The sequence below is a fragment of the Bombina bombina genome, chromosome 1 (assembly GCF_027579735.1).
Source record: "Bombina bombina isolate aBomBom1 chromosome 1, aBomBom1.pri, whole genome shotgun sequence".
Classification (NCBI taxonomy): Eukaryota; Metazoa; Chordata; class Amphibia; order Anura; family Bombinatoridae; genus Bombina; species Bombina bombina.
In genome coordinates, this window is record NC_069499.1 from 625,513,958 (window position 1) to 625,539,447 (window position 25,490).

At 39.5% G+C, this 25,490-nt stretch overlaps 1 protein-coding gene across 5 annotated transcripts in view; it reads left to right on the forward strand.

Annotated features, from left to right (window-relative positions):
• STARD8 (StAR related lipid transfer domain containing 8) overlaps nucleotides 1-25,490 on the forward strand; it is a 432,650-nt gene that overhangs the window by 401,674 nt on the left and 5,486 nt on the right. For all 5 annotated transcript variants that reach the window (XM_053699029.1, XM_053699033.1, XM_053699032.1 and 2 more), the window contains 5 exons: nucleotides 1,287-1,485; nucleotides 2,060-2,270; nucleotides 8,829-8,943; nucleotides 9,351-9,572; nucleotides 9,725-9,942. In XM_053699029.1, the coding sequence (XP_053555004.1) occupies nucleotides 1,287-1,485; nucleotides 2,060-2,270; nucleotides 8,829-8,943; nucleotides 9,351-9,572; nucleotides 9,725-9,942 (965 nt within the window). The remainder of the gene's footprint in view (nucleotides 1-1,286; nucleotides 1,486-2,059; nucleotides 2,271-8,828; nucleotides 8,944-9,350; nucleotides 9,573-9,724; nucleotides 9,943-25,490) is intronic.

The following is a 25,490-nucleotide window of genomic DNA, read 5'->3' on the forward strand; positions in this document are numbered from 1 at the left end:
AGATAGAGCATGCAATTTTAAGCAACTTTCTAATTTACTCCTATTATCAATTTTTCTCCATTCTCTTGATATCTTTATTTGAAAAAGCAGGATTGCATGTTTCAGAGTCAGCCCATTTTTGGTTCTTCACCTGGGTAGCGATTGGTGGCTAAATGTAGTTAAATTACAGGAAAAGGAAACACAAATAATGAAAGTATGTAGCAATTTTTTTTAAAGGGATATGACACCCAAAAATGTTATTTTGTGATTCAGACAGAGCATATCTTTTTAAAGAAAGGTTCCAATTTACCACTATTATCAACATTGCTTTGTTCCCATGATATTCTTTATTAACCCTTTAAGGACACAGCTTTCAGTTTGCTCAATTGTTTTATGACCGAAAAATTCCGTCATATGTCCTTAAGAGGTTAAAGAGATGCCTAGCTAGATATCTGGAGCACTTCATGGCAAGAAATAGTGCTGCCATCTAGTGCTCTTGCAAAACTGCTGCCATATAGTGCTCCATAAATGGGCCGGCTGATGAGAATAAATCCCTGTTTTTCAACAAAAGATACCAAGAGAATGAAGAACATTTGATCCCTTTAACTACACATAATTAAACATTTTATATTACAATATCATACTGTTTAATATCCCTTTTAAGCTTTTTATGGAGGATTCAACAGGATTCATTTGTAAAGGAGCAGTAAATACAGTAAATTTTGAAAACTTGCAACACAGTAGGGACCCTTAGTCTACACAAGGCTTCTGCTATATTGCAAATGCTGTGCTGCATTTAAAGGGCCCGAAAACCCCCAGATTTTTCTTCATGATATAGATATAACATACAATTTTAAACCACTTTCAAATTTACTTCTATTATCAATTTTGCTTAATTCTTTTGTTATCCTTTGCTAAGGAACAACATTGCACTACTGGCCGCTAGCTGAAAACATCTAGTTAGCCAATCACAAGAGACAAATGTGTGGAGAGACCAATCAGCAGCTAGCTTCCACATGTGTAGGATATGTACGTCTTCTTTTTCAACAAGGGATACTAAGAGAATGAAGCACATTTGAAAATAGAAGTGAATTTAAAAGTGTCTTAAAATGACATCCTCTATCTGAACCATGCAAATTGAATTTTGACTTTTCTATCCCTTGAGCAGTTTGCTAGTAGATACAATGGTGACTGAGTAGCACATGTACAAAGAGAACATGTAAAGTCCATGCACACTCTGCCAATATAGAATGAATCCTAGAGTTGAATTCCTGGAATTAACGTTCTTTGGTATTTTTGGTACAAAGGTTGGAATCTTCAGGAAGTCTGGGGTAAAATCTCGTATCCAACTCCTGCGGCAGATGAATGAGGCTTCTCCAGACCATGTCAGTTATGTGGGGCAGTCAGCATATGATGTAGCTGACCTGCTGAAGCAGTATTTCCGAGACCTTCCAGAGCCTATCTTCACCACCAAGTTGACGGACACTTTTTTACAAATTTACCAATGTAAGCCCGGAGCATCTTGCTCATTTGGTAAACTGCACGTTTCTAAATTTTCCACTCAAAACCATGCGCCAAGACAATCTTAAGACCTAGTTTGAACATAGATCTAATAAACTATTTGTAAATTCTAGGAGTTAGAACTGTTTTTACTGTGCACATACCACCCTGTTAATTATTGTTTCCATATGAAAAATGTTTGTCATTGTCTGTTTTTCTGCTATATGAATTTCATAAATTTCCCCCCTTCAATTGAAATTAAAGGAAATTGTATTACAAATTAAAACAAAAAACTCAATTTTCCTTTGCTGGATAAATGTACTTTTTTGTTATTATTTTGGAGGCTTGTCACTTTTCACCAATACACCCAATGGATATGTTTACTTGTAGTGTCAGAAGTGCTCACATGTGCATGCCTTGTTAGTTTCACTATAACACTACAATGTTATTTAATGTACTAATGTCATTTCTTCTCACGTGCATGTACTTTCTGTGGCATTATATGGTGAATTATGGTCATTTTCTTAAAGTCTGAAAGCTGTTACTTTCCATGGCTCTTACGCTTCGGTGTTGTCCTCAGATGTACCCAAGGATCAGAGGTTGCGAGCAGTGCAGGCTGCAATATTATTAATGCCTGATGAGAACAGGGATGTTTTGCAGTCATTACTATACTTCCTGAGTGACATCTCCTCCTCTCAGGAAAATCAGATGACTGCCGGGAACCTGGCTGTGTGTCTGGCACCTTCAGTATTCCACCTCAACATCTCAAAAAAGGAGAGCACTTCTCCAAGGTACGTTTTATAATTTGCTTACCTCCTCTAGTGATTGTGTGTTATTTGTTAAATTATTTAGATAGTCTCTCTAATTTCTACTTTTTAGACTGTTTATGTATAAAGGTTGACTTCTCAAATGTATATTATAAATTTAAGTTTTATACACTTTGCACACCTTCAACCCAACTTTCATAAATTCCTAAACTTGGGATACTATGGGGTGCAGTGTCTCTATGAGTCTATCGGCATTCTCATACTAAGCTTAGACTTATTTCTCCTGTTAAGTGTGGTCAGTCCACGGGTCATCATTACTTCTGGGATATTAACTCCTCCCCAACAGGAAGTGCAAGAGGATCACCCAAGCAGAGCTGCTATATAGCTCCTCCCCTCTACGTCACACCCAGTCATTCTCTTGCACCCAACTAATAGATAGGATGTGTGAGAGGACTGTGGTGATTATACTTAGTTTTTATATCTTCAATCAAAAGTTTGTTATTTTAAAACAGCACCGGAGTGTGTTGTTCCTTCTCAGGTAGAATTTGAAGAAGAATCTACCTGAGTTTTTGGATGATTTTAGCCGGCGTAGCTAAAATTCATTTTGCTGTTCTCGGCCATTCTGAGGAGTGAGGTAAACTTCAGATCAGGGGACAGCGGGCAGGTTCACCTGCAAAGAGGTATGTTGCAGTATATTATTTTCTGAGGAATGGAATTGACTGAGAAAATACTGCCAATACCAATATAATGTAAGTTCAGCCTTAAATGCAGTAGTAGCAACTGGTATCAGGCTGTTTATGTATATATGTGTACACTTCAGTATTCTGGGGAATGGCACTTCTCTGGGTAATACTATATGCATATAATCTTTAGCCTTACTTGCAGTGGGAACGTCTAGCAACAGGCTGTTTAATGACATTTCATGATATTTAATTTTAAACGTTTTTGCTGGCATGCTAAATTGTTTAAATATCTGAGGTACTGGGTGAAAAATTGTTTTTGGGCACTGTTTTTCCACTTGGCTGTCGTTTATTTTAATTTGAGACAGTTTACTGAACTTCCCTCACTGCTGTGGGTGAGGGGGAGGGGCCTATTTTGGCGCTTTTGCTACGCATCAGAAATTCAGTCAAAAGTCTTTTTCTCTTCCTGCATGATCAGGATCGTCTCTACAGAGCTCAAGGGTCTTCAAAAATTATTTTGAGGGAGGTAATCACTCACAGCAGACCTGTGAGATTGTGCTTTGACTGTGATAAAAAACGTTTATATTTTGTACATTTGTTTCTCTGCTATTAAGGGTTAGTTGTCCATTGCTAATGGGGGCAATCCTTTGCTAAATTTATGCTTTTACTGGGAAAAATCTGATTGTTATAATTTTTCCGGTCTCCTTATTATAAACTGTCAGGCACAGTGCGTTTTTCATATTACTTGTAATTTGAGTGAAAAGTATTTCCAAGCTTGCTAGTTTAATTGCTAGTTTGTTAAACATGTCTGACTCAGAGGAATATCTCTGTGCTATATGTGCAAAAGCCAAGGTGGAGCCCAATAGAAATTTATGTACTAATTGCATTGATGCTACTTTGAATAAGAGTCATTCTGTACAAATTGAACATCATTCACCAAACAACGAGGGGGAAGTTATGCCGACTAACTTGCCTCACGTGTCAGTACCTGCATCTCCCGCTCGGGAGGTGCGTGATATTGTAACGCCGAGTACTTCAGGGCGGCCATTACAAATCACACTACAGGACATGGCTAATGTTATGACTGAAGTTTTGTCTAAATTACCAGAACTTAGAGGTAAGCGAGATCACTCTGGGGTGAGAACAGAGTGCGCTGATAATATTAGGGCCATGTCAGATACTGCGTCACAATTTGCAGAACATGAGGAGGAAGAGCTTCATTCTGCAGGTGACGGATCTGATCCAAATAAACTGGATTCAGACATTTCAAATTTTAAGTTTAAGCTGGAAAACCTCCGTGTATTACTAGGGGAGGTCTTAGCGGCTCTGAATGATTGTAACACAGTTGCAATACCAGAGAAAATGTGTAGGTTGGATAAATATTTTGCGGTACCGTCGAGTACTGACGTTTTTCCAATACCTAAGAGACTTACTGAAATTGTTACTAAGGAGTGGGATAGACCCGGTGTGCCTTTCTCACCCCCTCCTATATTCAGAAAGATGTTTCCAATAGACACCACCACACGGAACTTATGGCAAACGGTCCCTAAGGTGGAGGGAGCAGTTTCTACTTTAGCTAAGCGTACCACTATCCCGGTGGAGGATAGCTGCGCCTTTTCAGATCCAATGGATAAAAAATTAGAGGGTTACCTTAAGAAAATGTTTGTTCAACAAGGTTTTATATTGCAACCCCTTGCATGCATTGCGCCTGTCACGGCTGCAGCAGCATTTTGGTTTGAGTCTCTGGAAGAGACCCTTGAATCAGCTCCATTAGATGAGATTACACACAAGCTTAAAACCCTTAAGCTAGCTAATTCATTTATTTCTGATGCCGTAGTACACTTAACTAAACTTACGGCTAAGAATTCCGGATTTGCCATTCAAGCACGCAGAGCGCTGTGGCTAAAATCCTGGTCAGCTGATGTTACTTCTAAATCTAAATTACTTAACATACCTTTCAAAGGGCAGACCTTATTCGGGCCCGGTTTGAAGGAAATTATCGCTGACATTACAGGAGGAAAAGGCCATGCCCTGCCTCAAGACAGAGCCAAACCTAGGGCTAGACAGTCTAATTTTCGTGCCTTTCATAACTTCAAGGCAGGAGCAGCATCAACTTCCTCTGCACCAAAACAGGAAGGAGCTGTTGCTCGATACAGACAAGGCTGGAAACCTAACCAGTCCTGGAACAAGGGCAAGCAGGCCAGAAAACCTGCTGCTGCCCCTAAGACAGTATGAAGTGAGGGCCCCCGATCCGGGAACGGATCTAGTGGGGGGCAGACTCTCTCTCTTCGCCCAGGCTTGGGCAAGAGATGTCCAGGATCCCTGGGCGTTAGAGATCATATCTCAGGGATATCTTCTGGACTTCAAAGCCTCTCCCCCAAAAGGGAGATTTCATCTTTCAAGGTTGTCAACAAACCAGATAAAGAAAGAGGCGTTTCTACGCTGTGTACAAGATCTTTTACTAATGGGAGTGATCCATCCGGTTCCGCGGTCGGAACACGGACAAGGGTTTTACTCAAATCTGTTTGTGGTTCCCAAGAGAGAAGGAACCTTCAGACCAATCTTGGATTTAAAGATCCTAAACAAATTCCTAAGAGTTCCATCGTTCAAAATGGAAACTATTCGGACAATCTTACCCATGATCCAAAAGGGTCAGTACATGACCACAGTGGATTTAAAGGATGCCTACCTTCATATACCGATCCACAGAGATCATTACCGGTATCTAAGGTTTGCCTTCCTAGACAGGCATTACCAGTTTGTAGCTCTTCCATTCGGGTTGGCTACGGCTCCAAGAATCTTCACAAAGGTTCTGGGCTCTCTTCTGGCGGTGCTAAGGCCGCGAGGAATTTCGATGGCTCCGTACCTAGACGACATTCTGATACAAGCGTCAAGCTTTCAAACTGCCAAGTCTCATACAGAGTTAGTACTGGCATTTCTAAGGTCGCATGGGTGGAAGGTGAACGAAGAGAAGAGTTCTCTCTTACCACTCACAAGGGTTCCCTTCTTGGGGACTCTTATAGACTCTGTAGAAATGAAGATTTACCTGACAGAAGACAGGTTAACAAAGCTTCAAAATGCTTGCCGTGTCCTTCATTCCATTCAACACCCGTCAGTGGCTCAATGTATGGAGGTAATCGGCTTAATGGTAGCGGCAATGGACATAGTACCCTTTGCACGCCTACATCTCAGACCGCTGCAATTATGCATGCTAAGTCAGTGGAATGGGGATTACTCAGATTTGTCCCCTACTCTGAATCTGGATCAAGAGACCAGAAATTCTCTTCTATGGTGGCTTTCTCGGCCACATCTGTCCAGGGGGATGCCATTCAGCAGACCAGATTGGACAATTGTAACAACAGACGCCAGCCTACTAGGTTGGGGCGCTGTCTGGAATTCCCTGAAGGCTCAGGGATCATGGACTCAGGAGGAGAGTCTCCTTCCAATAAACATTCTGGAATTGAGAGCAGTTCTCAATGCCCTTCTGGCTTGGCCTCAGTTAACAACTCGGGGGTTCATCAGGTTTCAGTCGGACAACATCACGACTGTAGCTTACATCAATCATCAAGGAGGGACAATAAGCTCCCTAGCGATGATGGAAGTATCAAAGATAATTCGCTGGGCAGAGTCTCACTCTTGCCACCTGTCAGCGATCCACATTCCTGGAGTGGAGAACTGGGAGGCGGATTTCCTAAGTCGTCAGACTTTTCATCCGGGGGAGTGGGAACTTCATCCGGAGGTCTTTGCCCAAATACTTCGACTTTGGGGCAAACCAGAGATAGATCTCATGGCGTCTCGCCAGAACGCCAAGCTTCCTTGTTACGGGTCCAGGTCCAGGGACCTGGGAGCGGTCCTGGTAGATGCTTTGACAGCACCTTGGACCTTCGGGATGGCCTATGTGTTTCCACCCTTCCCGATGCTTCCTCGATTGATTGCCAGGATCAAACAGGAGATAGCATCGGTGATTCTAATAGCGCCTGCGTGGCCGCGCAGGACCTGGTATGCAGATCTAGTGGACATGTCATCCTGTCCACCTTGGTCTCTGCCTCTGAGACAGGACCTTCTAATTCAGGGTCCTTTCAAACATCAAAATCTAATTTCTCTGAAGCTGACTGCTTGGAAATTGAACGTTTGATTTTATCAAAGCGTGGTTTTTCGGAGTCGGTTATTGATACCTTAATACAGGCTAGGAAGCCTGTTACCAGAAAGATTTACCATAAAATATGGCGTAAATACTTACATTGGTGCGAATCCAAGAGTTACTCATGGAGTAAAGTTAGGATTCCTAGGATATTGTCTTTTCTACAAGAAGGTTTAGAAAAGGGTTTATCTGCTAGTTCCTTAAAGGGACAGATCTCAGCTCTGTCCATTCTTTTACACAAGCGTCTGTCAGAAGTTCCAGACGTTCAGGCTTTTTGCCAGGCTTTGGCCAGGATTAAGCCTGTGTTTAAAACTGTTGCTCCACCATGGAGCTTAAATTTAGTTCTTAACGTTTTACAGGGTGTTCCGTTTGAACCCCTTCATTCCATTGATATCAAGCTGTTATCTTGGAAAGTTCTGTTTTTAATGGCTATTTCCTCGGCTCGTAGAGTCTCTGAGTTATCAGCCTTACATTGTGATTCTCCGTATCTGATTTTTCATTCAGATAAGGTTGTTCTGCGTACTAAACCCGGGTTCTTACCTAAGGTTGTCACTAACAAGAATATCAATCAAGAGATTGTTGTGCCATCATTGTGTCCGAATCCTTCTTCAAAGAAGGAATGACTTCTGCACAATCTAGATGTAGTCCGTGCCCTGAAATTTTATTTACAGGCAACTAAAGATTTTCGCCAAACTTCTTCCCTGTTTGTCGTTTATTCTGGACAGAGGAGAGGTCAAAAAGCTTCTGCTACCTCTCTCTCTTTTTGGCTTCGTAGCATAATACGTTTAGCCTATGAGACTGCTGGACAGCAGCCTCCTGAGAGAATTACAGCTCATTCCACTAGAGCTGTGGCTTCCACTTGGGCCTTTAAGAATGAGGCCTCTGTTGAACAGATTTGCAAGGCTGCAACTTGGTCTTCTCTTCACACTTTTTCCAAATTTTACAAATTTGACACTTTTGCTTCTTCGGAGGCTGTTTTTGGGAGAAAGGTACTTCAGGCAGTGGTTCCTTCCGTATAAAGATCCTGCCTGTCCCTCCCGTCATCCGTGTACTTTAGCTTTGGTATTGGTATCCCAGAAGTAATGATGACCCGTGGACTGACCACACTTAACAGGAGAAAACATAATTTATGCTTACCTGATAAATTCCTTTCTCCTGTAGTGTGGTCAGTCCACGGCCCGCCCTGTTTTTTATGGCAGGTCTAAATTTTTAAATTATACTCCAGTCACCACTGCACCCTATAGTTTCTCCTTTCTCGTTTGGTTCTTGGTCGAATGACTGGGTGTGACGTAGAGGGGAGGAGCTATATAGCAGGGTGATCCTCTTGCACTTCCTGTTGGGGAGGAGTTAATATCCCAGAAGTAATGATGACCCGTGGACTGACCACACTACAGGAGAAAGGAATTTATCAGGTAAACATAAATTATGTTATTCGTGTGTGTGTGTGTGAGAGAGCACTGGTTTTGAGCAACCCAGAATCTTGATCCATTTTTTTTTTTTTTTTTACTTTTTTTTTTTACTTTTTTTTTTTCTTGAGTTTGATATCTGTTTTGAGTTTACTGGGATATGCTCAATTGCTAATAATTCCTGGGCACACACACAAAAAAAGCAACAAAAGTATAATAGCTTGTTCTCTTGCTAGTCCCCATAAGCAGTCTTTTGTTTCTTCTGGTTGAGCATGTCTTTATTTTTCTGCAATCATTTCGGATTGATTTACTCATACACATTAACATTGTTATTATTTCTGCTTGTTTCATTTAGGGTCATGCAGAAGAGAGGAGCTTCCGGGAAACCAGATCATAAGGATCTTAGTGAGAATATGGCAGCCACACAAGGCTTGTTGCATATGGTTACAGAGTGCAAGAAACTCTTCCAGGTATCCAAATGTGTGTGTAAACTCATATAACACTGTTGTCCTATACTGTGAACCCGACATAGTCACTATATTAGCTATCTGACTGGAAGGACATGCAGTGAGTCTTACACTCAATATAATCCCATGTGACTACCTATTAAGCACAGTACTATGTATCAAAAATGTGTACACATTCATTGATATTAGTTTGATTTAGGAGATGTTACCTGACTTTGTTATGATGGACATGAATATTTATTATCAACCTCTTATTTTAATCATGTTAAATCATATTTAAGTCTAATTTCTATATTCATGTAGATATCCTAGATGAGTACCTTTTCCCACATAATATAGCAGTCTCTACTCTTACATCTGTTAATTGGAAGTATAATCGCCTCCTCAATGCAGTAATCCTCTTCTTGCAGATACCGCATGACATGATGCTTCAATCACGGAATTCATACATAGCTGCTGATGCTCATCCTCTGCCCCTAGAGGTGCTTCGTAGGGCCTCTGATGAAGATGCACATGATTTCTCTTCTTTTATGGATAATAGCATCCAGAGTCTTCTCCGAGATTCTGCAGATCGCTTTAAAGGTTGGATGACAGCACCAGGTCCAGAGAACACAGAACTGTCTTGTAAAAAGGTGAGAAGCTAGACATTCTGATATACACAATAAATATATAAATATATATACATATATATATATATATATATATATATATATATATATATATATATATATATATATATATATTTTAATTATCTCTTCTCACTGTTTTGCCTTATCTGTTATAGGTTGGTGACGGGAACCCTTTGCGTCTGTGGAAGGTATCTACGGAGGTGGAAGCTCCTCCATCATCTCTGCTTCACCGGGTACTAAGAGAGCGTCACCTTTGGGATGATGACCTTCTGCAAGGAAAAGTGGTGGAGACACTCGAGCCAAACACTGAGATCTTCCATTATGTAACAGACAGCATGGCTCCTCACCCACAACGACAGTTCTTGGTACTAAGGTATGACGATACATGTCTTAAAACGTGTGTATGTACAGCTGATGTATGGAATTTAGTGCAAAATTTTACGTCACAGTAAACTTTGTTCTGTTCTAGAAAATGTATCTTCTGTAAACTACTTTCCTTTCCTTTACTTTTAACTAATATGTATCAACTTGTAGACAAGGCATTTAGTCATGAATATTGTGTGCTGTGAAGCCTGGATGACCAGGTTTACCAGATACTTGAATTTGCCCAGGATGGATTTATCTAAAATCTCTGATTTTTTTAAATGACATATATTAGCTGTATCTGATATTTTTGCAACAGATCTCATGTTACACTCATACTAAAAAGGACTGACTGGTTGCTGCGCATGCTGTTCATAGCTGTATCCCTACACAAAGTCACTCTTTCTAAAAAGTATCAAAAACTATTGCATTGAGTGGAATGGATCACATTGGGTAGGGCAGAGTAGTGCCTGCAAGGTTGTGTGTGTTCTGTAATTTGCCATACTAAAAAGTTGTACCTGTTAGGCTTAAAACTGAAAAATTTTACGGTTTCTTTAAACTGGCATTCTGTTTTTCAGTAAATCTTATCCGAAGGGTTTTTTGTGTGTCTCCTCTTAAAGAATATCTTTTTATCACATAGTTATATGCAAGTAATAATGCAGTGATAAAATGCCCTAACAAATTAAAGGGACATTCCAGCCAAAATTGGAATCCACATGGATGCATTTCAGTTTTGAAGCATTTCTTTCATGTAATTAACAAGAGTCCATGAGCTAGTGACGTATGGGATATACATTCCTACCAGGAGGGGCAAAGTTTCCCAAACCTTAAAATGCCTATAAATACACCCCTCACCACACCCACAATTCAGTTTTACAAACTTTGCCTCCGATGGAGGTGGTGAAGTAAGTTTGTGCTAGATTCTACGTTGATATGCGCTCCGCAGCAAGTTGGAGCCCGGTTTTCCTCTCAGCGTGCAGTGAATGTCAGAGGGATGTGAGGAGAGTATTGCCTATTTGAATGCAGTGATCTCCTTCTACGGGGTCTATTTCATAGGTTCTCTGTTATCGGTCGTAGAGATTCATCTCTTACCTCCCTTTTCAGATCGACGATATACTCTTATATATACCATTACCTCTACTGATTCTCGTTTCAGTACTGGTTTGGCTTTCTACAAACATGTAGATGAGTGTCCTGGGGTAAGTAAATCTTATTTTCTGTGACACTCCTAGCTATGGTTGGGCACTTTGTTTATAACGTTCTAAATATATGTATTCAAACATTTATTTGCCTTGACTCAGAATGTTCAACATTCCTTATTTTTCAGACAGTCAGTTTCATATTTGGGATAAATGCATTTGTTTCAATTTGACTTTTTCCCTGTGGGCTGTTAGGCTCGCGGGGGCAGAAAATGCTTCATTTTATTGCGTCATTCTTGGCGCGGACTTTTTTGGCGCAAAATTTTTTTTTTCTTTTTCCGGCGTCATACGTGTCGCCGGAAGTTGCGTCATTTTTTGACGTTTTTTTTTTTGCGTCAAAAATGTCGGCGTTCCGGATGTGGCGTCATTTTTGGCGCCAAAAGCATTTAGGCGCCAAATAATGTGGGCGTCTTTTTTGGCGCTAAAAAATATGGGCGTCATTTTTGTCTCCACATTATTTAAGTCTCATTATTTATTGCTTCTGGTTGCTAGAAGCTTGTTCACTGGCATTTTTTTCCCATTCCTGAAACTGTCATTTAAGGAATTTGATCAATTTTGCTTTATATGTTGTTTTTTTCTTTTACATATTGCAAGATGTTCCACGTTGCAACTGAGTCAGAAGATACTTCAGGAAAATCACTGCCCAGTGCTGGAGCTACCAAGCTAAGTGTATCTGCTATAAACTTTGGTATCTGTTTCTCCAGCTGTTGTTTGTATTGCATGTCATGTCAAACTTTTTAATGCAGATAAAATTTCCTTTAGTACTGTTACATTACCTGTTGCTGTTCCGTCAACATCTAATTTTCAGAGTGTTCCTGATAACATAAGAGATTTTATTTTTTAAATCCATTAAGAAGGCTATGTCTGTTATTTCTCCTTCTAGTATACATAAAAGTCTTTTAAAACTTCTCTTTTTTTCAGATGAATTTTTAAATGAACATCATCATTCTGATACTGATAATGGTTCTTCTGGTTCCGAGGTTTCTGTCTCAGAGGTTGATGCTGATAAATCTTTGTATTTGTTCAAGATGGAATTTATTCGTTCTTTACTTAAGAAGTATTATTTGCATTAGAAATAGAGGATTCTGGTCCTCTTGATACTAAATGTAAACGTTTAAATAAGGTTTTTAAATCTCCTGTAGTTATTCCAGAAGTGTTTAATCTCCCTGATGCTATTTCTGAAGTAATTTCCAGGGAATGGAATAATTTGGGTAATTTATTTACTCCTTCTAGACGTTTAAGCAATTATATCCTGTGCCATCTGACAGATTAGAGTTTTTTGGGACAAAAATCCCTAAGGTTATGGGGCTGTCTCTACTCCTGCTAATGTACTACTATTCCTAAGGCAGATAGTACTTCATTTAAGGATCCTTTAGATAGGAAAATTGAATCCTTTCTAAGAAAAGCTTACTTATGTTCAGGTAATCTTCTTAGACCTGCTATATTTTTAGCGGATGTTGCTGCAGCTTCAACTTTTTGGTTAGAAGTTTTAGCGCAACAAGTAATAGATCATAATTTTATAGCATTATTATTATTCTATAACATGCTAATAATTTTATTGGTGATACCATCTTTTGATATCATTAGAGTTGATGTCAGGTATATGTCTCTAGCTATTTTAGCTAGAAAAGCTTTATGGATTAAACTTGGAATGCTGATATGTCTTCTAAGTCAACTTTGCTTTCCCTTTTCTTTCCAGGGTAAATAATCATTTTCGTTCCTTTCCTCACAACAAGGAACAAAAGCCTGATCCTTCATCCTCAGGAGCGGTATCAGTTTGGAAACTATTTCCAGTTTGGAATATATCCAAGCCTTATAGAAACCTATAGCCAGCTCCTAAGTACCTATGAAGGTGCGGCCCTTATTCCAGCTCAGCTGGTATGGGGCAGATTACGTTTTCTTCAAAGAAATTTGGATCAATTCCGTTCTCAATCTCTGGTTTCAGAACATTGTTTCAGAAAGGTACAGAATTGGCTTCAAGTTAAGGCCTCCTGCTAAGAGATTTTTTTCTTTCCCGTGTCCCAGTTAACACAGCAAGGCTCAGCATTTCTGAAATGTGTTTCAGATCTAGAGTTGGCTGGAGTAATTATGCCAGTTCCAGTTCTGGAACAGGGGCTGGGGTTTTATTTTATCTCTTCATTGTACCAAAGAAGGTCAATTCCTTCAGACCAGTTCCGGATCTATCTTTATTGAATCGTTATGTTAGGATACCAACATTCAAGATGGTTACTGTAGGACTATCCTGCCTTTTGTTTAGCAAGGGCATTATATGTCTACAATAGATTTACAGGATGTGTATCTGCATATTCCGATTCATCCAGATCACTTTTAGTGTCTGAGATTCTCTTTTTAGACAAGCATTACCAGTTTTGTGGCTCTACCGTTTGGCCTAGCCTCAGTTCCAAGAATTTTTTTTTCAAAGTTTCTCGGTGCCCTTCTTTCTGTAATCAGAGAACAGGGTTTTGGTATTTCCTTATTTGGACGATATCTTGGTACTTGCTCAGTCTTCTCATTTTCGAAGAATCTCATACGAATCGACTTGTGTTGTTTCTTCAAGTTCATGGTGGGAGGATCAATTTACCAATCAGTTCATTGATTCCTCAGACAAGGGTAACCTTTTTAGGTTTCTAGATAGATTCAGTGTCTATGACTCTGTCCTTGTCAGACAAGAGAAGTTTAACATTGATATCAGCTTGTCAAAACCTTCAGTCACAATCATTCCCTTTGGTAGCCTTATGCATGGAAATGTTAGGTCTTAGGACTGCCGCATCAGATGCGATCTCCTTTGCTCGTTTTCACATGCGACCTCTTCAGCTCTGTATGCTGAACCAATGGTGCAGGGATTACTCAAAGATATCTCAATTAATATTTTTAAACCGATTTTTACGACACTCTCTGACATGGTGGACAGATCACCATCGTTTAGTTCGGGGGGCTTCTTTGTTCTTCCGACCTGGACTATAATCTCAACAGATGCAAGTCTTACAGGTTGGGGAGCTGTGTGGGGGTATCTGACGGCACAAGGGGTTTGGGAATCTCAGGAGGTGAGATTTCCGATCAATATTTTGGAACTCCGTGCAATTTTCAGAGCTCTTCAGTCTTGGCCTCTTCTGAAGAGAGAGTTGTTCATTTGTTTTCAGATAGACAATGTCACAACTGTGGCATACATCAATCATCAAGGAGGGACTCACAGTCCTCTGGCTATGAAAGAAGTATCTCGAATTTTGGTTTGGGCGGAATCCAGCTCCTGTCTAATCTCTGCGGTTCATATCCCAGGTATGGACAATTGGAAAGCGGATTATCTCAGTCGCCAAACGTTGCACTTGGGCGAATGGTCTCTTCACCCAGAGGTATTTCCTCAGATTGTTCAAATGTGGGAACTCCCAGAAATAGATCTGATGGTTTCTCATCTACACAAGAAACTTCCCTGGTATCTGTCCGGATCCCGGGATCCTCGGGCGGAGGCAGTGGATGCATTTTTCACTTCCTTGGAAGTATCATCCTGCCTATATCTTTCCGCCTCTAGTTTTTCTTCCAAGAGTAATCTCCAAGATTCTGAAGGAATGCTCGTTTGTTCTGCTGGTAGCTCCGGCATGGCCTCACAGGTTTTGGTATGCGGATCTGGTCCGGATGGCCTCTTGCCAGCCGTGGACTCTTCCGTTAAGACCAGACCTTCTGTCGCAAGGTCCTTTTTTCCATCAGGATCTGAAATCCTTAAATTTAAAGGTATGGAGATTGAACGCTTGATTCTGGGTCAAAGAGGTTTCTCTGACTCTGTGATTAATACTATGTTACAGGCGAGTAAATCTGTATCTAGAGAGATATATTATAGAGTCTGGAAGACTTATATTTCTTGGTGTCTTTCTCATCATTTTTTGGCATTCTTTTAGAATACCGAGAATTTTACAGTTTCTTCAGGATGGTTTAGATAAGGGTTTGTCCGCGAGTTCCTTGAAAGGTCAAATCTCTGCTCTTTCTGTTCTTTTTCATAGAAAGATTGCTATTCTTCCTGATATTCATTGTTTTGTACAAGCTTTGGTTCGTATAAAACCTGTCATTAAGTCAAATTCTCCTCTTTGGAGTTTGAATTTGGTTCTGGGGGCTCTTCAAGTTCCTCCGTTTGAACCTATGCATTCATTGGACATTAAATTACTTTCTTGGAAAGTTTTGTTCCTTTTGGCAATCTCTTCTGCCAGAAGAGTTTCTGAATTATCTGCTCTTTCTTGTGAGTCTCCTTTTCTGATTTTTCATCAGGATAAGGCGGTGTTGCGAACTTCTTTTGAATTTTTACCTAAAGTTGTGAATTCCAACAACATTAGTAGAGAAATTGGGGTTCCTTCATTATGTCCTAATCCTAAGAATTCTAAGGAGAAATCGTTGCATTCTTTGGATGTTGTTAGAGCTTTGAAATATTATGTTGAAGCTACTAAATCTTTCCGAAAGACTTCTAGTCTATTTGTTATCTTTTCCGGTTCTAGAAAAGGCCAGAAAGCTTCTGCCATTTCTTTGGCATCTTGGTTGAAATCTTTAATTCATCTTGCCTATGTTGAGTCGGGTAAAACTCCGCCTCAGAGGATTACAGCTCATTCTACTAGGTCAGTTTCTACTTCCTGGGCGTTTAGGAATGAAGCTTCGGTTGATCAGATTTGCAAAGCAGCAACTTGGTCCTCTTTGCATACTTTTACTAAATTCTACCATTTTGATGTATTTTCTTCTTCTGAAGCAGTTTTTGGTAGAAAAGTACTTCAGGCAGCGGTTTCAGTTTGAATCTTCTGCTTATGTTTTTCATTAAACTTTATTTTGGGTGTGGATTATTTTCAGCAGGAATTGGCTGTCTTTATTTTATCCCTCCCTCTCTAGTGACTCTTGTGTGGAAAGATCCACATCTTGGGTAGTCATTATCCCATACGTCACTAGCTCATGGACTCTTGCTAATTACATGAAAGAAAACATAATTTATGTAAGAACTTACCTGATAAATTCATTTCTTTCATATTAGCAAGAGTCCATGAGGCCCGCCCTTTTTTGTGGTGGTTATGATTTTTTTGTATAAAGCACAATTATTCCAATTCCTTATTTTATATGCTTTCGCACTTTTTTCTTATCACTCCACTTCTTGGCTATTCGTTAAACTGAATTGTGGGTGTGGTGAGGGGTGTATTTATAGGCATTTTAAGGTTTGGGAAACTTTGCCGCTCCTGGTAGGAATGTATATCCCATACGTCACTAGCTCATGGACTCTTGCTAATATGAAAGAAATGAATTTATCAGGTAAGTTCTTACATAAATTATGTTTTTTGTAATATACACGCATTAGCAAAAAATGCTTCTAATAAAAGCTATAGCTGTTTCAAAAAGTGTATTCAAATATGCACCGTGCACGCAGCATTTTAAACACAGCACTTTCTCAGAGAGCCTAAGGTGCATTTGCCATCTGGTAATGACTCAATTTGTTAATTGCTGAGATGATACAAGCCCCACTAGTGTTCTGAGCAGCTGCAGTATTTAAAATGCTGGTGCACTAAGAATATCTAGCTATGCTTCACATGCACATGCAGAGAAAATGTTAGCACTAAAACAGTGATAACTTATACTAGAAGTATTTTTGCTAATACATGTACATTGCAAATATGTTTTTAATCAAATATGTAATTCTTCCATGTGTGTTTACATTTTAACCGGAATGTCCCTTTAAGAACATTTTCTTTTTGTTTTTGTAAGTCCATTCACATTTCCTATGCAAGAGTACTGCTGGTTCATGAGCATTTGCCTGTGCGTTTGCAAATTATCTGACATTTTTTCCCTTTGATTGGTTACAACAGTTTTTTTGTGAAAACATTAATTTTATATCCCTCATTAAAACATATTATACATTTATTTTGATCTATTAACAAATCTACAGACAATGTACTAAAGCTGATACCAAATGGCATAAATAAAACGCATAAACTGCAGCATTGCTTTATTATTTTACTAAACTGAAAGCTCTTTAAAAAACACAGTAGAATACTTATTCAATATCTCTTATGGGTCTACTACAGTAAGTGAGATAAATTGTGTACACAATGTAAAAATCATTAAAGGGACAGTTCACCTAAAAAATGCCCCCCCTTTAAATTGTTCCCAATGATCCATTTTACCTGCTAGAGTGTAATAAATTGTTTACAAGTAGCTCCTTTACTCCTATTTCGGCATTTGAAATAGCTGATTTAGTCTGTGATATCACCATCTATACTGAAACTTTGTATACTGGAGTTTAGGATGTTGATAAGGCTATGTAAACACAGCCAGCATAAGAAATTACACTCCCAGGTAGGTCAGGATAGTTAAGTAATGAAATTATAATTTTCCATTGTTCTCTCTTAAAGGGACACTGAACCCCAATTTTTTCTTTTGTGTTTCAGATAGAGCATGAAATTTTAAGCAACTTTCTAATTTACTCCTATTATCAAATTTTCTTCATTCTCTTTTTTTGAAATGCAAGAATGTAGATGCCGGCCCATTTTTGGTGAACAACCTGGGTTGTTCTTGCTGATTGGTGGATAAATTCATCCACCAATAAAAAAAGTGCTGTCCATAGTCTGAACCAAAGAAAAAGCTTAAATGCCCTTTTCAAATAAAGATAGCAAGAGAATGAAGAAAAATTGATAATAGGTGTAAATTGGAAAGTTGCTTAAAATTGCATGCTCTATCTGAATCACAAAAGAAAAAAATTGGGTTCAGTGTCCCTTTAAGTATTGAGCTTTGGTTTTCAAGACAAATATAAGATAAGGAAACATGTGTGTGTACACAGTGATAACATAATGAGATCTGATATTACCTTTAAGTTCAACCCATTGTAATAGGCTGTGGTTTAAAAGCACAAAACCCGCTACTTTATATACATAAATAAACCTAAAAATGCCATTTCTCATACATTTTATACTCTGAAGTCATTGCAAATACATTAATGGAAAAACAATTTTACAGTGTACTGTTCCTTTAACAATAAAGTATGCACTTTTTGGATTATATCTCTTAGTTTACTAAACTTTTATATTGCTTACTTTGTTCGCACATAGAATCCAATAAGAAATGAATAATTACTTTAGCTAATAAACAATTTATGAAATCGAGCGTCTGTATGGGACCCTAATAATGTCAGACAAGGCACATGTAACAAGCAACCTGGAAATAAATGGGGGAAAAATATAATTCAGCATTTTTTATTTATAATAATAATAATGTTTAGATTAGGTTTTAACTCTTCTGAGCTTTTTTTGTAAGGGGTAAATTAATTTGAGATGCTTCAAGCACTAAACCTTATGTAACCGACTTCATGAAAGCCCTGGTGGATTCATTTCTCTTATTTTAACAGTCTAATCTTACATGACCACGTCCTGTAGGGTTTTGGAAATTTTGTAGATAGGTTGCTAGTGATCGAGGTTTCTGCTCTTAAAAATGCTATGTAACCATTTCTGTACACCTTGGATAAACACATTTCTTTCATAAGGTGTTGAGAGCCCACAAGCCTTGACGTGTGGGATGGAATTCCTGCTACTAGGAGGAGGCAAAGAACAGCAAAGAGCTTTTAAACCCTCCCACCTCCCTGTACTCAGTTTTTTTGTTCTTCGCCTCCCAGGAAAAGGTGAAGTTTTGAGGTGTTCCACTGTCTACTTGTATAGGGCTGCTCAGACCTATGTGAGACCCTTTACCCCTTTATTTAATGATCCATGGCTTCAGGGGTATTGGAGTACTCAGTGGTGACACAGTATTTCATTTTGGGATTTCAGTTATAACCCCTCCACAGGTGTCGCAGGGACCTGCTCCTTAGCCTCCTCCTGTTGGATTGCGGTGGTACTCCTTTGCTATATCCTATGCTGTTAACTTCACAGTACTCTCTACTGGATACAGCGCTCTTCAGTTGCTGGTAAGTAAAGTGGAGTGGGTGCCTCTAGCAGGTAAGTGCACTGGATCCACATAGCCCGCAGACTATTGTAGATATACTTTCATGTATAGCATATCCAGGGGACTACAGGTAACGCACACAGACATGTAAGTGCTTTTGAGGTTAATGAGACGTTATACATGGTGCTTTACATTACTACTTTGGTTGGGGAATCTCAGCAGCACTGTTGCTACCTCATGCCTTTCTACTCCTTCTTTTTTATTACTTAGACTAATAAAGCGTTCTGGTCTCAAAGCAGAGTGTGCTCTGGAAAGGTTATGTGTGGTGGAAAAGTTTCTTAGCTCAGGGATTATTTTTCCCATTCTAACTCTTGACGCACAACTCTCCGAATCCCACTATGAATCCAGCAATTGCATCGTTTTAGACTACCAACGGTACCATTATTCTCCCTGCTGTTTATTTTGGAGGGGGTGAGTACCGCTATACAGCAAGAGATTTATAAAGGAATTTGTTGGTTCCTCTGAGGTATTTCAGCATTAGCTGGGGCTCTACATATGCTGGGCATTGTCTTATTATTGTCTCCTCACTAATTCAGCACTTATTTTTTGTTGCTCAGTTTTTGTGTGTGTTTCCATTTACACTGTAACTACTTCTGTACTGTTTCTGTACTCTGCGTCTCCTAAAGATTTACTATGGATCGGAACCCCACAGGTTCACTAACAGATCCTAGAGGTTATCTCCACTGACTATACCTTTGCTTAACCTTTGCAATCGCAAATCCTTTGATATTGTCCCAGAAGAAGACTCAAGTTCACAGATGTCTTAACATCATGAAGAGATTGCTGTCATTTTGCAGGATTATACATCTGACAATTTCGATGATTCCTCAGATGGTGAGATATCTTCAGAGGACCAGGGATCTATACCTGATTTGGATCCAGATAAAGCCTTTATGTTCAAGGTGGAACATTTACTTTTCTTACTGCATGAGGTCCTTTAAAACATTAAGCCTAAAGGATAAGAAACTTGCTGAGGAAAAACATGAGGACAGTACCTCATTTAGAGATCCTATGGATCACAAATTAGAGTATTTTATAGAGTATAGCGTATGTAGCAGGTGCTGCAGCTTTGTGGTGTGATTCTTTATCCGATCTTGTTTTGAATCAGCCCTCTGTAGAAGTCGTATTTTAGTGATGCAGTTATGGACATAGTTGAGATTAAAGGGGCATGAAACACACACTTTTTTTTCTTTCATGATTCATGTAGAGCATACAATTTATTTTAAACACGTTTCCAATTTACTTCTATTATCTAATTTGCTTCATTCTGAACCAAATAAGTTTATCTTGGTCTCATTGGACCACAGGACATGGTTCCAGTAATCAATGTCCTTAGTCTGCTTGTCTTCAGCAAACTGTTTGCAAACTGTTTGCAGGCTTTCTTGTGCATTATCTTCAGAAGAGGCTTCCTTCTGGGACAGCCATGCAGACCAATTTGATGCAGTGTGTGGCGTATGGTCTGAGCACTGACAGGCTGACCCCCACCCCTTCAACCTCTGCAGCAATGTTGGCAGCACTCATATGTCTATTTCCCAAAGTCAACCTTTGGATATGACGCTGAGCACATGCACTCAACTTCTTTGGTCGACCATGGCGAGTCCTGTTCTGAGTGGAAACTGTCCTATGACCGCAAGGTCTTGGATATATATATATATATATATATATATATATATATATATATATATATATATATATATATATATATATATATATATATATATATATATATATATATAATATACACACACACACAAATATTTAGTCAGCCACCAATTGTGCAAGTTCTCCCACTTAAGAAGATGAGAGGCCTGTAATTTTCATCATAGGTATACCTCAACTATGAGAGACAAAATGTGGAAACAAATCCAGACAATCACATTGTCTGATTTGGAAAGAATTTATTTGCAAATTATGGTGGAAAATAAGTATTTGGTCAATATCAAAAGTTCATCTCAATACTTTGTTATATATCCTTTGTTGACAATGACAGAGGTCAAACGTTTTCTGTAAGTCTTCACAAGGTTGTCACACACTGTTGCTGGTATGTTGGCCCATTCCTGCATGCAGATCTCCTCTAGAGCAGTGATGTTTTGGGGCTGTTGCTGGGCAACACAGACTTTCAACTCCCTCCAAAGGTTTTCTATGGGGTTGAGATCTGGAGACTGGCTAGGCCACTCCAGGACCTTGAAATGCTTCTTACAAAGCCACTCCTTTGTTGCCCGGGTGGTGTGTTTGGGATTATTGTTATGCTGAAAGACCCAGCCACGTTTCATCTTCAATGCCCTTGCTGATGGAAGGAGGTTTGCACTCAAAATCTCACGATACATGGCCCCATTCATTCTTTCATGTACACGGATCAGTTGTCCTGTTCCCTTTGCAGAGAAACAGCCTCAAAGCATGATGTTGCCAACCCCATGCTTCACAGTAGGTATGGTGTTCTTTGGTTGCAGCTCAGCATTCTCTCTCCTCCAAACACGACGAGTTGTTTCTACCAAACGGGTCTACTTTGGTTTCATCTGACCATATGACATTCTCCCAATCTACTTCTGGATCATCCAAATGCTCTCTAGCATACTTCAGACGGGCCCGGACATGTACTGGCTTAAGCAGGGGGACACGTCTGGCACTGCAGGATCTGAGTCCTTGGCGGCGTAGTGTGTTACTGATGGTAGCCTTTGTTACGTTGGTCCCAGCTCTCTGCAGGTCATTCACTAGGTCCCCCCGTGTGGTTCTGGGATGTTTGCTCACCATTCTTGTGATCATTTTGACCCCACAGGGTGAGATCTTGCGTGGAGCCCCAGATCAAGGGAGATTATCAGTGGTCTTGTATGTCTTCCATTTTCTAATTATCGCTCCCACAGTTGATTTCTTCACACCAAGCTGCTTGCCTATTGCAGATTCAGTCTTCCTAGCCTGGTGCAGGTCTACAATTTTGTTTCTGGTGTCCTTCAAAAGCTCTTTGGTCTTCACCATAGTGGAGTTTGGAGTGTGACTGTTTGAGGTTGTGGACAGGTGTCTTTTATACTGATAACAAGTTCAAACAGGTGCCATTAATACAGGTAATGAGTGGAGGACAGAGGAGCCTCTTAAAGAAGAAGATACAGGTCTGTGAGAGCCAGAAATCTTGCTTGTTTATAGGTGACCAAATACTTAATTTCCACCATAATATGCAAATAAATTATTTCCAAATCAGAAAATGTGATTGTCTGGATTTGTTTCCACCTTTTGTCTCTCATAGTTGAGGTATACCTATGATGAAAATTACAGGCCTCTCTCATCTTCTTAAGTGGGATAACTTGCACAATTGGTGGCTGACTAAATACTTTTTTTGCCCCACTGTGTGTGTGTGTGTATATATATATATATATATATATATATATACCAATCCAATTTACAGGTGCACTCCATAAGACTTGATACAACTGCCGTGGTGTTGCATAACCAATAGATACACAATACAATTTTACTCCAATGTAGAATAAAAAATGCTGCACTCACCGGTCTTGAGAAAAAAATTCCTTTTATTTAAAGCTTAATAAGACATCCACAGCACTATTACCCCCAAACGTTTCGGTACCGCTCTGGTACCTTTATCAATGGGTATATTCCACGTTTGTTGGAGATTAGGAATATACCCATTGATAAAGGTACCAGAGCGGTACTGAAACGTTTGGGGGTAATTGTTCTGTGGATGTCTTATTAAGCTTTAAATAAAAGGACTTTTTTTCTCAAGACCGGTGAATATATATACCAGAGCCACAATATGTAGTTTGTTTGGATTTGAAAGCTTGCATTGTGTGGCTGTTTTAGGGTCTCAGGTATTGGAAAGGACCTTGACGTGGTACCTGAGCTTGTCCCATTTGGCCAGATGCGGTGACTAACCTTTCCTTTTTTGCTTTTAAATCTTAGCTGAGAGCTTGTAAGTGAGTGCTGGGTTTTCTCTGTGTGTTGTATTAATTTGTTTTGTAATTTTCCCTATGGTTCTTGCACCCAGACCTGTTTGGGGTTAACTGCTTATGGCTCTGGGGACAGCACAACTTCCTGTGAGTGCCAGTGGCACCCAGGGCTGAGCATGTTGCAGGGTCATGGGATGTGTACCCGGTACGGTATGAGAGTGCAGTTCCCTTCCGTGTTTTCTATATGTCTAGGGTGGTTACATATTCCTGTGCACCCTTCCCTTGTTTTCAGTTTGTTTGGATTTGAAAGCTTGCATTGTATGGCTGTTTTAAGGTCTCGGGTATTGGAAAGGACCTTGACGTGGTACCTGAGCTTGTCCCATTTGGCCAGATGCGGTGACTAACCTTTCCTTTTTTGCTTTTAAATCTTAGCTGAGAGCTTGTAAGTGAGTGCTGGGTTTTCTCTGTGTGTTGTATTAATTTGTTTTGTAATTTTCCCTATGGTTCTTGCACCCAGACCTGTCTGGGGTTAACTGCTTGTGGCTCTGGGGACAGCACAGCTTCCTGTGAGTGCCAGTGGCACCCAGGGCTGAGCATGTTGCAGGGTCATGGGATGTGTACCCGGTCCGGTATGAGAGTGCAGTTCCCTTCCGTGTTTTGTATATGTCTAGGGTGGTTACATATTCCTGTGCACCCTTCCCTTGTTTTCAGTTTGTTCGGATTTGAAAGCTTGCATTGTGTGGCTGTTTTAGGGTCTCGGGTATTGGAAAGGACCTTGACGTGGTACCTGAGGTTGTCCCATTTGGCCAGATGCGGTGACTAACCTTTCCTTTTTTGCTTTTAAATCTTAGCTGAGAGCTTGTAAGTGAGTGCTGGGTTTTCTCTGTGTGTTGTATTAATTTGTTTTGTAATTTGTAAGTGAGTGCTGGGTTTTCTCTGTGTGATTTATTTATTTATTTATATATATATATATATATATAATGTACAATACAATTACTTATGTATGAAATCACATTTAAAAGTTTTTATCGTGCACATATGATTTATTGCTGCCGACTCAAAGAAAATTTATCATTGTTAATACATAACGAACGTGGGCCCATTTTAGAATATATAAATAGACACAATGCAGTCTATATACATAAAAGACTGTTTTTGATTTGTTTCCAAGTTGGACCTAAATTGTATCCAAAAAAGAGTTGTATTACTCAATTGTTCCAATATATATTTCAGCCATATAGTGTATAACGTTCTTAAAACAGGGCTAAGATGAAAATGTTCGTTTGTGGTGGGGATACCAGAGTAGGACTTATCACTCTAGGAGTTTTAATAGTATTGACTGTACTGTTTATTAGTTCATTCATGTGAGTTAGATTTATAGTCTTGTCTGCTGCAGTTACAGATTGTATGGCACCTCAAGGAATTACGGCTTGTGTAGCTGTGTTTCCGCACACCTTGCTAGGCTTTTAATCTGTCTCCGCTGTCTGTAATACTTATAATAAGCATTACATTTTACCTTGATTGTAGATCTGGTTTTTCCTTTTTCTCCCTCCTTGGGGAATACTCACATACCCACTCTAGATATGGATCTCTTCCAACTCACAACGAGTGTGCCTTGCTCTGTATCCCTGCTTTCTTTTCGTCGGTTCAGCGTGGTGATGAGGGCTCAGTTGCAGCCCTCAGTATAATTAGCTCTCAGCAGCTAAGCACGTTTCACCCTTACTGGTGATGTGTTTAGGGCTTGATTCCTATTGGTCATAATTCTGATTTATGTACCGTTTGATTTGTTCCGCCCTTTTCGGTGAAATATTAACTTACTCATATGGCACTTTTCAATATTTATTACTGTATTCATTGCTATTATGAAATAACTTGAAGTGCCTTGCTACACTACTTGTTTTCACTTCATTTGAAATGTCTCTTGTGTTCTTTGATCCTTTCTTTAGTTATGTACGTAGTACATGGGGCAACAGCAAAAAAACAGGTATATGATCCCCTCACTCCTACAATTTATTCTTCCTCTTATTTTGTAGTTACAGCCATATGTATCCACAAAATAAGTGCCTTGTTGCATATTGCAACAAAATGAACATTTCTTACATTTAAAGTTTCCTTTTTTAACTTGGTATTTTTGTAACCAATTTTCTTTTGATATATCTGTAAGGTGACTCTGAACTAATCTATCTTTGAGGTTTGGAGCTCTGCGAGCTGACATTAGGTGTGTGTATATATATATATAGATGACTCTGTCGTTCTAGGAGTATAACGCGGACGCTGTGTTCCGCACGAGTTCAGATTATGAAACTTGTCTTGAAGAAGGCTTAAGAAAAGGCAGAAACGTCGACAATACACTTTTGTGAGAACTACAATAAAAGATTACCTTATGTATGAAGTCCTGTGAGTGCCCTCCTTCCCTACTAGTATTCTATACATATCATTTGAGGATTGCACCCAGGCATTGGAAACATTGATGTGGATGGAGTGCTAGGCCACCGGCTACTATATATATATATATC